Raw genomic sequence first — 13,823 nt, forward strand, 5'->3', positions numbered from 1 at the left:
TTTTTTTTTTTTTTTTTTTTTTTTTTTTAATTATAGAAATACCCAATATAGAGAGGAGAAAAGAAATGTATGAAGAAATAACAGTGAAGAATAGTCGCAAGTTTTGGTTTTATTATATTAAAAATGATAAAATTAGAGACAATATTTATACAATACATCGATGGCGATATTTAATCGCGTAATTATAATTTACGTTTCCTGTATATTACATAACAAAAGAAATGTTGCGTATGCAAATACAACGAAATGAATATATTTATTTCTTATTCTTAATCTAAGCTCGTCTCCTTGAGACGTTTTCATACATCTATATTACGAGTTTCGAGTCAGATTGAGAGAAACGTGTGGTACCTCATTTTTTCAGAATGTGCGTATCGAAATGAAGATTAATCAGTACTAAACCGGTACCGCTACCAGTTTCGTTCATCGCAATTGAGTTTGCGTGATTCTGACGCTATTATCCAAGATATTACAATAGTTTGGTATAGCTGTAGTTTTAAAAAGAAAATTACTTCCGTGTCTTAAAATATATATTATGCCACGCGCGAAATTTTTTGACACACTGCGTTACAGTTCGCTTGGTCCACATTTTCTTTCCCTCTTTATCGAGTTTGTGAAAGATTACGCTATGCTTACGCATATAGTATGTATATGCGTTTCATGCATGATCTGCTTTGTTCGCAATTTTGTGGTCGACAGTTCGACAACTTTACCCGTGCGATTAAAGGTCACGGATAAAAACGACTTACGCTCGTATTCATATCGATATTCGCATGATCGTTAAGTAACGGATACGGACGAACGCAGTTAAAATTTCTCGTCATAAATAATACATTATTATACGAAAAGGAAGAATCATTTTCTTTTTCTGATTATTTCGTAACAACTTCTTCGATTAAGTACAAATGTAAGGTGAAGAAATATGTAATAAGCGCGTTGTAAAAGGCCCGTATTTTTCTACATTTATACATACGTTTAATTTTGCACTTTATTACAAGTCGAGAATCATTATCGAATATAGGCTAATAATCGGAATAAGATTCGAATAGTTGCAAATTATGCGAATTGAATATCCTTTAGTTGATTCGCTATCAAATTGTAGCGAGATCGGCATTAATTTCGCGGTTGTCATAACTTCTTCTTCTTCTTCTTTTTTTTTTTTTTTTGTGTAATCAATAATAACGTATAATGTAGCTATAAATTAAATCGTTAGCCTGCATCGATAGATCTTTAGAATTATTCGATCTATATCTAAATCTTATACATATGGATGATGGAGGAGACGTCGGATTTTTTAACGTTTAGATCGTACGATTGTTGCTCAAATGATGAAGGTGCCTGCGAAAACGTATACTAAACTTCTTTCCTTTCGTACCGTTAATGTTATATTTTCTTATCCGATATATATTTTATTACCGATTACTATAAGGCCGCTATTTATCGCTAGTTATATAAGATATCCAGTGTGTGTGTGTGTGTGTGAGAGAGAGAGAGAGAGAGAGAGAAAGAGAGGGAGGGAGGGAGAGAGAGACGAATCGATGAATGGGCATGAAATTTGAAGTACATCGCGACAGTGCAAATAAAAAAAAAAAAAAAATTATAATCAAAGATGAGTAGAGACGATTCGTTAGACTCTTTAATTATCGCTTGGATTCATCGGGAAATGATATCAATGATGATGATAATAAATCGAGCGAGCTTAAAATGTGGACATTTGTACCGGAGCCTAATACGTAATATATACTCTGCATATCCGCGCGTTAAAAAAGTTCCCTTCTTTTCATTCGTAAGATTATTAGTCCAAATGGGGGAATTAACTATATATATGCCTGTCGCGCCTGGCTCTCTCCGTTTGTACTCGTAAGTACCTAATTCGAAGTTTGACAATAGCGGAGGAACCACCCGGTGGTCACTCGATCCGTTGATGCCCCCGCTCTAGCGAAGCTAGGAGCTGATCAGATATGGTGGGTAAAGATGATCGCTTTCGGAAGCGTACATCAGCATAGAGGGCTAATTACGTCGAGGAGCCCGGCGGTGATGGATGGCGAAGACGTCGCGCGTCGCGCCGCTAATCTCATTGTCAGATTGGCGTGGCCACGCGAGGGAGAGGCCCCGCGACGATGCCGCCCGGCCTCGTCTCAGTTGGCGTCCTCCGGAAACTCGATGTCGTCCGCCGTCGTGTTCTGGCGGCAGCGGTACACGTACGCGCTGGCGGAGAGGTCGTCGCCGGAGCGCACGCACTTGTAGCTCGTGTCCGGGCAATCGCAGCTGTAGAAATCGAAGCGAGAGAATCCGTGAGAAATTTATTATGTATTTCCCATGCGTGTCGAATAATGTGAGTAGGTTCGCGCTATTATTTTCCTACGCGATTCTCTTCCGTGTAACTGGGGTAAACGGGGATTATTATAATCTGGACAATTTTCGTGCGGTTTAAAATATTTGTAGTTTGGAAAAAATACGATGATTGATTTATCAAATCTTTCGACACGATCGTTTCATCTTTTATATTTTCAATAATTTCGTTAAATATTTGTGTCGTGTCTTTAAAAGGTAATACTTTTCTTAGTATCTAGGTAACGAAAGATATGTATTATCAAATCTAGTTACATATAAATTGTGAAAAATTTCTTTTCTCTTTTAAAGCATTTACTTAAATTTTCATATTTTTTATTCACCTATATGTATTGCGTAATTAATCAATTTTTGAACATACTAAAATATTAATAATCGCATATTATATTACAACATTGATTATTATTACACATTAATTATCATTAAAAAATACACGGAAAAGTCCTTAAATTAATTTTGATTCGCGAAATAAAATAAAGTTCGCCACATAATTCCTATTTCGACTCTTCGGAGTAATAGAATTTTTTATTCCACCTCGTAAAGACAGCGGCATTTCATATAAACGCGATACGTAAAATCCCCCATTTCTCAAAGCTTGTGTATCGAATTAACATTATCCTTCGTAACGCATAGTTTGCTTACGTGTTTTTCATGAAATATTCAATGCTGCGTATGTACGGATGATAGACCGCCCATCCGCAGGCCGAGTTGTAACAGTATCGTATCGGCGCATCCGCCTCGTCGCTGTTTTCCGTGGATCGTGAGATTCTTGTATTCTTCGGACCACTCAGAGCTCTAAGCAATAACTGCTCATCCAACGTCTGTAATTAAACATACACGCGTTCTCGAGACTCTTCTTTGCCTTTGTTAACGTAACACTTTATTCGCTTCCTTATTTTTGCTCCCTTTTACTAAATAACGTCTTAATAATTTTTAATTAAACGTTGTTTTAACACTTGAAAACAAAATTGGTGGAAATTGTACTATTTACTTTTTCCATATGAATTATTATATAATAACAATACATTATGTGTATGCGCTAATATTTTAATGATAAAATTGCGATTTATTTAACGATTCGACCACCAAGTATCGCGCGATTAAGGAGGCATCATTTCTTTTTATTAAAAGTTCTAACATGGTGCGTTTATTTTTAGATACTGGGAACTTTGTTAATATCTGAAGAAGATGGGAAGGATCTTGAGAAGAGGAGGAAGCAGCGAACGAAATTGTTTGCAGCGTTTCATCTACTACTCCTTTTCCCAATAAAAAATTTTAAGAAATGTTTACATATAGGGTAAAATGCAAAATTTCAAAAGAGAGATAAAAAGGTGAGCAAAATATTTTTCTCTTTCCTATCTAATAAAATTACCCTTATCCAATACATATATATTAGTTTTATATATAGAATGTATATTATGTAGAATTAACAATTCTATTGTGAAATAAGGATTCATATAAATTTTCGTGCGCGACAAATCACAATTATTGTTATATATAAAGTGCGATTATATTATTATAAAAAAAACTTTAATTTATCCTTATCGATGAATTTTGGGTTAAGCACGAGTCAATCTGAATCGGATAGAGAAGAGTGGAAAAGATGCATTGGAGAGAGATAATACGTCGCTAATGACGTTTTAACCAGAGATGATTGTTGCAAACGCCATTCATGAATGAAGAGTCGTCGCCATCTGCGAAATGAATCTCGTAGCGATTCAGTAGCTTCTTCGCGTTACTTGTAATATATATATATATATATCTTAAAATCTTTTCTTCATTCCATTTCGAATAAGAGTTTATAAATGAATACGATAGAAACCAAAAATGCTTATACAAATATGTTTCCGCACGCGCGCGTCGCGTATCGAAACGAGAGTCGAGTATCTCTTTATAAAAGGGATATCCCTCTGAGAGAGGAAAAATATGATTCGCGTCGATTCAATCGCGCAGCTGCAAAGAGCAATGTAACAATTTGACAAATGAGTTACGCGATGAAATTCACGCAGAAAGTAAATTATATTCCTTAAAATTAAGTGACTTTCAATATTTTTATATTCTCTCAATCGCAATCTATAAAGATGTTAATAATTTATATATATATATAAAATAATTCAATTGGGATTTAATTTGCATCGAATGGCGTACGAGTAGTTTTAGCACGACAAATAGAAAAAAAATGTCACGATTATCTGGTATTCTTGAAAGACCCGAAACTCTCGAGTGAGGGTCGTTTCATGAATGAAGCTACTCGAGCCGTCAGCACGCCAGCGCGACGATTCGATAAATGACCGGGAGACCTCGTGTACTCTTGAATATATACGTCATACACGTCTAATAAGTATCTTATAATCGTAGCGATTTAAATCGATTCAGCTTACTCGATGCGCGAGATCTCTCGAGGAATGGAGTAAAAAAAAGGAAAAAAAAAGCAACCGTAATCTATTCGCATTGGATACCTCTCGGTGTGCGAGATACATGTTTCGCGATTTATACGTACATCATAAACGGGATTCGCGTATAAATTATTTTTAAAATAATTAATTTTTTTTTTTTTTTTTTTTTTTCGTTCTGTCGCAAATGAAAAGCTGAAACCTTATTCAGCAGTTGCAAATGAGTTGTACCATATAATTATATAGAGTGTTTCACGGAGAGAAATTGATGGCCAAACTTCAAGAGCATATTCTAAAATTACAATCTACATTTTTTCCAAGAAAGAACGATCTGTTTTTTTTTCCTTTTTTTTTCTATATCCGTTCCGCGAAATACGTCATTCATAGAGACATACGAACCGTGACCACAAAATGACTTCCGCTCTAACGGCTTTGGATCATCTTTTCGTTAGAACCTTTTCTCTCTCTCTCTCTCTCTCTCCAGCTCTGTCTTTCTCTTACTATGCATTTCTAGTTCGAATCCCGTGACTCTTTCTTTCTCTTATTTTTACAATCGATTGAATCTTACCTCGGAACGGACGACCGCCGTGTCAATCAAAACCGGGTAGTACATGGTAACCACGAGCATGACGATGACGATTAGCCTCACGTGCCAGCTTGTACACGAGTTCAACATTTCCACTCGCGTATGTGGAGATACCGGATGATGGACGATGATCTCTCCCTCTCAAAGTTTTCTCTCTCCCTTACTTCCTTCGGGATCGCTCCTATCTTTTTCCGCGGACTCGCGCTTATCCTCCCCTCGCGGATGCGGCAAGGGATCCTCGGCGCAGGATTATATCTCGTGACACTGTTTAGAGTAGAGCGCGAACGAGAGGCGCGAAAACGGAGCGCTTCGTTCAAGTAGAGCGCCGACAATAGGATACGCGGGGTTGTTTGGCGCCTTTATCGCAGAAACGTCGATGGAGTGTCGCTTTCCCCCTTTTACTCGAGATGTACCATGATACGCGAGCGTCGTCCTCTCTCTCTCTCTCTCTCTCTCTCTCTCTCTCTCTCTCTCTTACAACTGACCGAGTTATATCGCGCGTGTTAATTCTTCGTGTATGAGCCACGAGACTTTATACATAGACCGTCTTCTCGTATAGAGTGAGGACGCTTTCGAGTCGTCGGAGGTTTATATAGGCTGGGCTAGCCGCTGTGCCAGAGTATCGCTCGCCGACGGAAAGGAGGGGAGGGGGAGGGGAGGAGGGAAGAAAGATTTAGGCAGGGAAACGACGAGAGAGAGAGAGAATCCGAGACCGAGACTAATATCGAGAGAGAAAGAGAGAGAGAGAGAGAGAGAGAGAGAGAGAGAGAGAGAGAGAGAGAGGGAACTTAGACGTTATAATAATAACAACAACAAGGAATGTATGTGTGTAATAAGGCGGCTCTAACTGCGCGATCTTTCCGTCCGTTTGATTCTTCGCATTTAACGAGATCGATAGATCTCGTGGGTGCACGCGCGTGGAGCACGTGTCTCAATGGCGGGGAAAAGAAGGTATTTCCTCTCGAGGCGCCACCAGCGCGGTGTCTCGTCAATCTTTTCGCTCGATTTCTTGATCCGAGATATCAGACGAGGCGAAGGGAAAAAAAACTCTTATCTTTTTTTTTTTTTTTTTTTTTTATTCACTCTCGCTTCTCACGTACGATTATTAAAATCCTTCACGCCGTGAATTTCAAAGGTTTCGGAATCGTTTCATATGCGCTTTATATGTAGTTTAATGCGCGCCACACGTAAATAGATAATAATCAATTGATTTTGATATACTATTAAACTCGCGGTCACACGATTATACTATTCAGCAGAAGCATTTTAGCAAGGACTTGTCATAATATTTCTTTCCTTCTTTAATTATTGCTTAGTAAAGCCATATGTAATTGTACAACGTCACGCAATTTTATTGTTTCGAATGAAATTTCGAAAATAGATTAATCCACCGGGGAGAAAAAGAAGGTTGAAACATCTGCGTCTAAAAAATGCGCGCTTTCTCCTTTAAATCTGTCTGATGTAATATTATTTTCAAAGCTGTCAGCTAGCTATTCCAGATACTTATCTGCGTTCCGATCAGTATCTGGAATAGAAAAATAGAAGATAAATTTTTTTTAAGGGGTATTGAAACAAAAATAAAATAAAATTTAGATAGGAAAATCCACCTGTTTTTTTTTTAGTATAGAAAATTTTGGCGTGTTTGTGAAATAAAGTTAAAGCGGTTCATCCCCTACATCTTTACTAACTATAAATATTTCAATGATAAAATTTCTATTTCAATCCAGCAACATATTTTCTGTCAAAATTGAAAATTAAACAAAAAAAAAAAATCTGTCGTATGTCATACAACGTGTTTATTTTTCGATGTAAATATAATATTACGACGAAAAAAGACGAATCAAACCTTCTCTCGATTAAATTTTATTGTTTATTCGCACGCTCAAGTTTTCCGAAGAGCTTTCAATTCGTCTAAATAGAATCTTTCCGATTCCCAGATCCGTTCGGGGAAAAAGACCATTCCATCCTCGACATTGAAGCAATCGTCGTTATTCCGCGGTCATTAAGATATTTTTCCGTAGTAATGAACTTAACCCCCAGCTTCTGTAAAGCACAAACAAATTTCTTCATCGTTGACAATTTTCCCCATTCTTTTAATTCATCCAATCGACGGACGTAGTGCGTATTCGTCATAGGTCACGCTCTCGGACGTGCCGTACGAGTCGCGAGATCTAGAACGAGAGATCCTCGATCGCGTTCTATCCGGTTTCATCGTGATACGCGTGATTGGCGTTTGTAAATAAAAAATAAATAAATAAAGGAAAAGAAAAAAAGAAAGAAAAAAGTTGCGCGTTTCCCATACAGCACGAATATTGCACGAATATTGCCACAGCATTGCTGCAACATTACCGCAATATTACTGCAATGTTCTTACAGGGCTAGTACGGGATGTTTCGTGTCAATCGCGGCTCGTGACATATAGCTTCTTGTATAGATATACACGAGTCTCTCCCTCGAGAGAATGCGGAGAGGCTCGACGGGGGCCCGTCGATCTCTCGACCAATCGCGGGGGCCCGTAGTGCCTCTTACGTCAATGTATTACGATCCCCGTGTCTCGGCTCGTCGTCGTTATACGTAGATCGATGATGATCTACGTATTTATTTTTTCTTTCTTCCTCTTCTTTCCAATTTTGCGCGAGCGAAACAATAGGAATACGCGCGATAAATAACAAGGGGGCAATTTCTGCGACGAGAATAATCCAACATAGGCGTTATCTCGATCGCGGATATTCGCATCGAAAAATTCCCGGTTACCGACGAACGAAATTCTCTCGTGTGGCGCGTCTAATAATAATATCGTACGTATAAACTTCGTTCCGCAACGAGACGCTCGCTCTACATCCTCTCGTTTTTAAGGCGCGCGATGCGTGTTTTCGATCGATTACAATCTCGAACCGTTTCATAAATAAAGATATATTTGTAATATATAATTTATATATATATGCCTCTGTCGTGTGTGTGAAATCGTAAGGCATTCTCAAGGCTTCTTCCGAAACGGTCAAGTTTTCGTGAGGTGCGGTCAAGGTAGACACGGGATGACGCAATATTTTTTTCCAAACTCTCAATGAGAATGACAACGATGAATGGAGGAAGAGGAGATGGTGGGAGGGGTGGGGGGAGGGAGGGAGGGAGGGAGGAGGGGAGGATAGATAACGCAGAGGGAAACATTCGTCCGTCGAGCGCCATTCTTGCGGCTCGTACGATCGGGAAGCAAATGGCCGATGGAAAGGAAAACGAGCATAGGGTGTTGGAAGAAGCCGCCGCGTAGCTTACGATCGCCCTCGAGATCCGAATTGCGTCATTTTCGTTTTCGGAGAGGAGCACTAAATAATATAGAGAAACGACGCAGTTTTTGTCGGCCGAAAGAAGATCGGTCCCTCTTTCCCTCACCCTCCTTCTCTCTCTCTCTCTCTCTCTCTCTCTCTCTCTCTCCTTCCTTTTCTTTTCTGTATACGAATTTGCTTTTACGGTCGACGTACGCTCCCGATAAAGAAAAACATATGGTACTGCGTCGTAAAGACGGAAATCTATAAGAGGAGAATTATTACTTTACGAAACGTCGCGTTCGTTTCGTGAGAAATGACGCAGTAATAATATTGTACATATTGCGTGTTCTTTCTTCGTCTTTTCTTTTCCATGATGAATTTTCGATAAGATTTTTAAATCAAACGTGCGTATCTTTTTTTTTTTTTTTATCGGGCGGAAAAGAACTCTATACGGGATTATAAACGATTATTATATAACTCTTTTGTGCCCTCGATTAGAGACTATTCTTGGATGGAATTTAATAGAAACTGTGCGATTTTTCTCTTACTTGAAATGGTTCATCTTTTTTTCTCGCAAAGAAAAAAAAAGAGATGTTTGATTTTTTTCCTCAAAGGGTAATATAACAGCACGTATTTAGAAATTATGAATATTCCTTGAATGGAAACGCTCGTTTAGGATCTAACACGCAGGCGTTAATAACGATGTGTCATTATCGGATACATGAGTATATTTTGACTCTTTTTGTTAAAAGGCACAACTATCCTTCCCTTCATCGGCGATTCGGCTTACAACACGTAAAACTGAGCGCAATATAATTTGATCACGCGGTATCAAATTTACATATCGAAACGTTTACGACGCGTAAACGTTTCGATATAATATAAACTCGGTTAACGATGATGTTCCGAGAAATAAATCAGAAATGATTCCTAAGGAATACGCGGCATACGCGTAATGTAAAATTGAGCGCGATATAATTTGATCGCGCGGTATCAAATTTACATATCGAAACGTTTACGTCGCGTAAACGTTTCGATATATAAACTCGGTTAACGATGATGTTCCGAGAAATAAATCAGGAATAATTTCTAAGGAACGCGGCATACGCGTAATCGGGGCGTGCGAATCCTCGTGGAATTTTGATGCTTCGAATTAGACGTAATTATATCTCAGCGCGATTATACGAGACACCGCGTGCCTTCGCTTCGCGGAAGTCGCGTAGTTCCAAGAAGATGTCCACGTCTAATTACTCATATATATTCGCCCCGATGATCGATCGCTTTATAATATCAGATCGCGCCCGGACGCGCGCCTTATCAATTATCTGTCATAGTGTAAGTAATATGTGTATCTTGCCCCGACGCAGCTGTTTCGAAAAAACGTCATTCGCGATATCGGTAATCGATCCGAGTGATTCCGGAATAGCAGAGTATAAGGGTGTGCGAATTTAACGAGGAAACGAACGAGCGGAAAATAAAATTTTGACAATCCGATTAATTTAATATTCGAAATGTCAGGGTATTTTTGACAAACGCGTCGACGGCGGCGAACGTCCTCGTTTCTCGAACGTGTTTTTCAGTATCTACATTGTATTTTTCCCAGTCACGCGGAGTGCAAACAAGTCGATCGTTTACGTAAGAACGCCTACGCACGTGCTTTAGGTAGCGTGACGGATGCGACACGATACGAGGCGACGACGCGTACATACATACGCGGCGTAGAATAAAAGAATCCGCGATGACGCGACATCACGCTACGAGCGAACGGAACGAGGCCTGGGTTCTTACGACGCGATCACGTGCCCCTAGGAAAATTTCAACTCGCCCCTTAATACGTATACATATACGACGATTATCGCGAAACATTGATGACGTCAACGTCATCTCGAATACAAAGAAGGAATTCGTCTCGAGATGACTCGCGCGCGATTAAGAGAGGCTTCCTCGTGCTCGACGAGCCGGTCGGAGCTAGTTGCGAGTCGGGTCAAGGAATCGGGTTAAGAGAGATGTACGACGTTACAACGTCACTCTCACAATTATCGATCCGTCTCTACGTCAATCGTGGATGCTGTTACACGCGAGATCGGATTTAAACGAGAACGATTGAGTCGAAATAATCGACCTTTTCACCAAGCATCATCAAAGGAATATAGCGATTTATCGTCGTAAAAATCATTATCTCTCTCTCTTTTCGCGGAAAATGCTGGCTCACTCAATCTTCTACACATCCAAGCAATCGTCGTGCATTTCTCTTTACCTTCGACGATCGTACGTAAAAATTGTAACTGCGTCAAATGGTCATTTCAAGATTGTCTCGCACGCGCATTTATTTTCGAAAGGACGATCGAGATTATCGGTTTTTCTAGAGCTCGACTAAAGAATCAAATGGATCCTCGTCCTGTCCGGGAAGGACATTCGGGAAAATTTTTGTGTAGACGCGATATAATTTAGTAGATGTATACTGGCGTCTCGTCCGAAAATATCTACCAAGTAGCCAGACGATTTTCCGAGAAGACGGGAAGAACTACTTGGCATTTTCGGTTTTCTTGGCAATCGTTAGTACCTCGCTGGTGTCTTGTGTTGCGCAATAGAGATACTTGCGCGAGAGAACAATTCCATAGACTTTGAAGCGCTATCATTTCTTCGCGCGTACCGATTCAATTTTGCGTTCACCTTCGAACAGAAGAAATTATTAAAAGCAAAAAAAAAAATCAATGAAAGATGATAATCCGCTAAAAGGAACATATAGTTGAATCAGATCTCATTGTTGTTCCTTTGAAAATCGGAAAGATTGACTTTTTATTATACTATAAATTAATTAATATATAATTAAAAAAAAAAAATATATATATATATCTAATTTATGTAAAAAGATTTGTATTATGTCTTGTGTTGCGCAATAGGGATACTTGCGCGAGAGAACAATTCCATAGACTTTGAAGCGCTATCATTTCTTCGCGCGTACCGATTCAATTTTGCGTTCACCTTCGAACAGAAGAAATTATTAAAAGCAAAAAAAAAATCAATGAAAGATGATAATCCGCTAAAAGGAACATATAGTTGAATCAGATCTCATTGTTGTTCCTTTGAAAATCGGAAAGATTGACTTTTTATTATACTATAAATTAATTAATATATAATTAAAAAAAAAAATATATATATATATATATCTAATTTATGTAAAAAGATTTGTATTATATCTCTTCTTCCATAAAAAAAATAAATAAAGAAAAAAATATATATATATTAATCTTTTTGTCTGGAAAATAGGAAGAAAAATGTTGATTGTTATAAAATATATATCTCGTTTATTGTAAAATATCTCGATATTTTGTTTTTAGCTTCATTTTGGTGATGGAATCACGTGTCGGCCATTCGTAAAATCGAACGCTCGCTAGTTTAGGGATTAGATTATTGTAGGGTCGTAAATTTCTTAGAAGGGACCACCGTGCCACGATAGAGATAAGTAGCGCTCTTAATGCTTTCGTGTATCAATGAAGTGCTTACCCTCTTCCCTTTTCTTCTCGCCGCTGAGGTTTTTCCAGGAAGTAACATCCCTCGAGATAACATTTCAAATTTCGAGAATTATTATCACACATATTACTACACGAATCGCCTCGCTGTTTTACACGAGCACATGTTCGACGCGATATTAGTGCCGTCGTAGATATAAGAAGCATGGATTGTCCGCGTGTAAGAGAGTGAGACGTAGTAACGCAACAAGAAGGATAACGATAGACTAAGGTTCTTTTATCAACGGTAGAAGGAGCGAACGTTTCTACGCATCTTACGCCCATCGGAAAATGATAACAAGCTTGGTTTTTTTAAGTACTGTATCACTCCAGCGGATACCTTCCGCTTACGATCGAGATTAGAGCCATTCATACTTTCTGCGTGCGTCCAATCTTTTATCTCGAATTCCGTCACATGCCGCGATCACGTGGCGTTAGTGTAAAATCACGAATTTGCATATTGCTTTCTCAGAGATTCTCTACTTCGCATAAATATTTTTTATAATTTATAAATATCTAAATCCTAGGCAACACTATGTTGCTATATCTACTGACCATTGTCCAAATATCTGTCAACTATTCAGTCAGTTTTTTCTTATTAAAATTTCTTCATCCCAAACATTTTAAATCTTTGGAAATCTTCGAGAGACATTCTTTCTTCGAGACATTTTTCTCCCGAATTTCTAAAAAGATCCATCTCGAGGATCTAGATAATGGCCGGCAGATACGAAGACGATATTTTAATCTTTTCTAAAATATTACGAGATGAATGTAACACGAGAGAAAGAGAGACAGGAAGCTTGAATGGACGACGCGTTAAATTGGAAGGGATTGCGCCGGGGCGATCGGCCGATCCGATTTATATCGCGCAATGAAATTGAACGGAGAGATAAAAAAAAGAGAGAGAGAGAGAGAGGACGGGGGAGGGGGGAGGGAGAAAAGAGATCCGATCTCGCCGCTGGCGAGAGGAATGGACGCGAGGTCGCGAGTCGCGTAGGCCGCGCGCGTAGACGGCGCGACGCCGTTTATTTTCGTTGTCCGTCCGTGCGTCGCGTCCAGCACGCAACAAAACGCCTCGACCGCCCCCTCCTCACCCCCTCCCCCCTTTGCCTCCTTTGCCCCCCGTCGCGAGTGTGCGCCGCGCATAGGGTACGCAGGTGCGTTTCTCCGCCGGTCAATTTGTCTATCTCGCGACACGCGTTGTAAACGATGAGATCAGCCCCTTCCGTCCGTCTATTCACGGTGCGTCGCCGACGATTCTGTGTGTGTGTGTGTGCGTGCGTTTTTTTCCCCTCCTCGTACACACACCTGTCGTCGCGGATGTCACGGAGATGTTGCGCAATCCGGCCGGCCGAATTCGTCTCGAGACGAATTGCCTCGGCAGAGTTGGTCGAGGATATATGGGATCTTTATGACGGTCGTATCTCTTTTTTTTTCTTCGTTTGTTTTCTTTTTTTTCGCGAAGCGAACTCCTCGAGCGAGTCGAATCGCGAAGAGTATCGCGATGTTGCTCGTGATAATAATGCGCGCTTCCGTAATCAAATCTAAATTTTTGATTATTCCTCCCTGTGTCGATCTTAATCAAGGCATTTAATTCATATTTACAAACTTATTAATAAGTTAATTTGCACGCTAGAATAAATATATATTTCTGTTTATTATATTTTTATCCAGCATACAAATCTCTCTCTCTCTCTCTCTCTCTCTCTCTCTC

At 39.3% G+C, this 13,823-nt stretch overlaps 1 protein-coding gene and 1 long non-coding RNA gene across 2 annotated transcripts; one reads left to right on the forward strand and one right to left on the reverse strand.

Moving 5' to 3' along the window:
• Positions 1-91: 91 nt before the first annotated feature.
• LOC138932283 (uncharacterized) lies at positions 92-5,904 on the reverse strand. The gene is made up of 3 exons (XM_070293956.1): positions 5,314-5,904; positions 2,995-3,173; positions 92-2,268 (listed from the first exon to the last, which is right to left on the reverse strand). The coding sequence occupies exons 1-3, from the start codon at positions 5,419-5,421 to the stop codon at positions 2,139-2,141; spliced, it is 417 nt and encodes a 138-aa protein (XP_070150057.1). The 5' UTR covers positions 5,422-5,904; the 3' UTR covers positions 92-2,138.
• LOC138932284 (uncharacterized) lies at positions 1,750-4,108 on the forward strand. The gene is made up of 3 exons (XR_011446760.1): positions 1,750-2,294; positions 3,510-3,683; positions 3,917-4,108. It is a non-coding gene; the product is annotated as an uncharacterized lncRNA (long non-coding RNA).
• Positions 5,905-13,823: the final 7,919 nt, after the last annotated feature.

The sequence above is a fragment of the Polyergus mexicanus genome, unplaced genomic scaffold (genome assembly GCF_030449975.1).
Source record: "Polyergus mexicanus isolate NDT 795.1 unplaced genomic scaffold, iyPolMexi1.0 SCAF_4, whole genome shotgun sequence".
Classification (NCBI taxonomy): Eukaryota; Metazoa; Arthropoda; class Insecta; order Hymenoptera; family Formicidae; genus Polyergus; species Polyergus mexicanus.

Bases quoted from the DNA above. Each gene is read 5' to 3' on its own strand.
- LOC138932283 (XM_070293956.1), bottom strand. From the start codon at position 5,421: ATGTTGAACTCGTGTACAAGCTGGCACGTGAGGCTAATCGTCATCGTC. The intron at 3,174-5,313 runs GTAAGATTCAAT...GTTTAATTACAG, and splicing joins CGGCGGTCGTCCGTTCCGAG to ACGTTGGATGAGCAGTTATT. The intron at 2,269-2,994 runs GTAAGCAAACTA...CGATTTCTACAG, and splicing joins GAATATTTCATGAAAAACAC to CTGCGATTGCCCGGACACGA.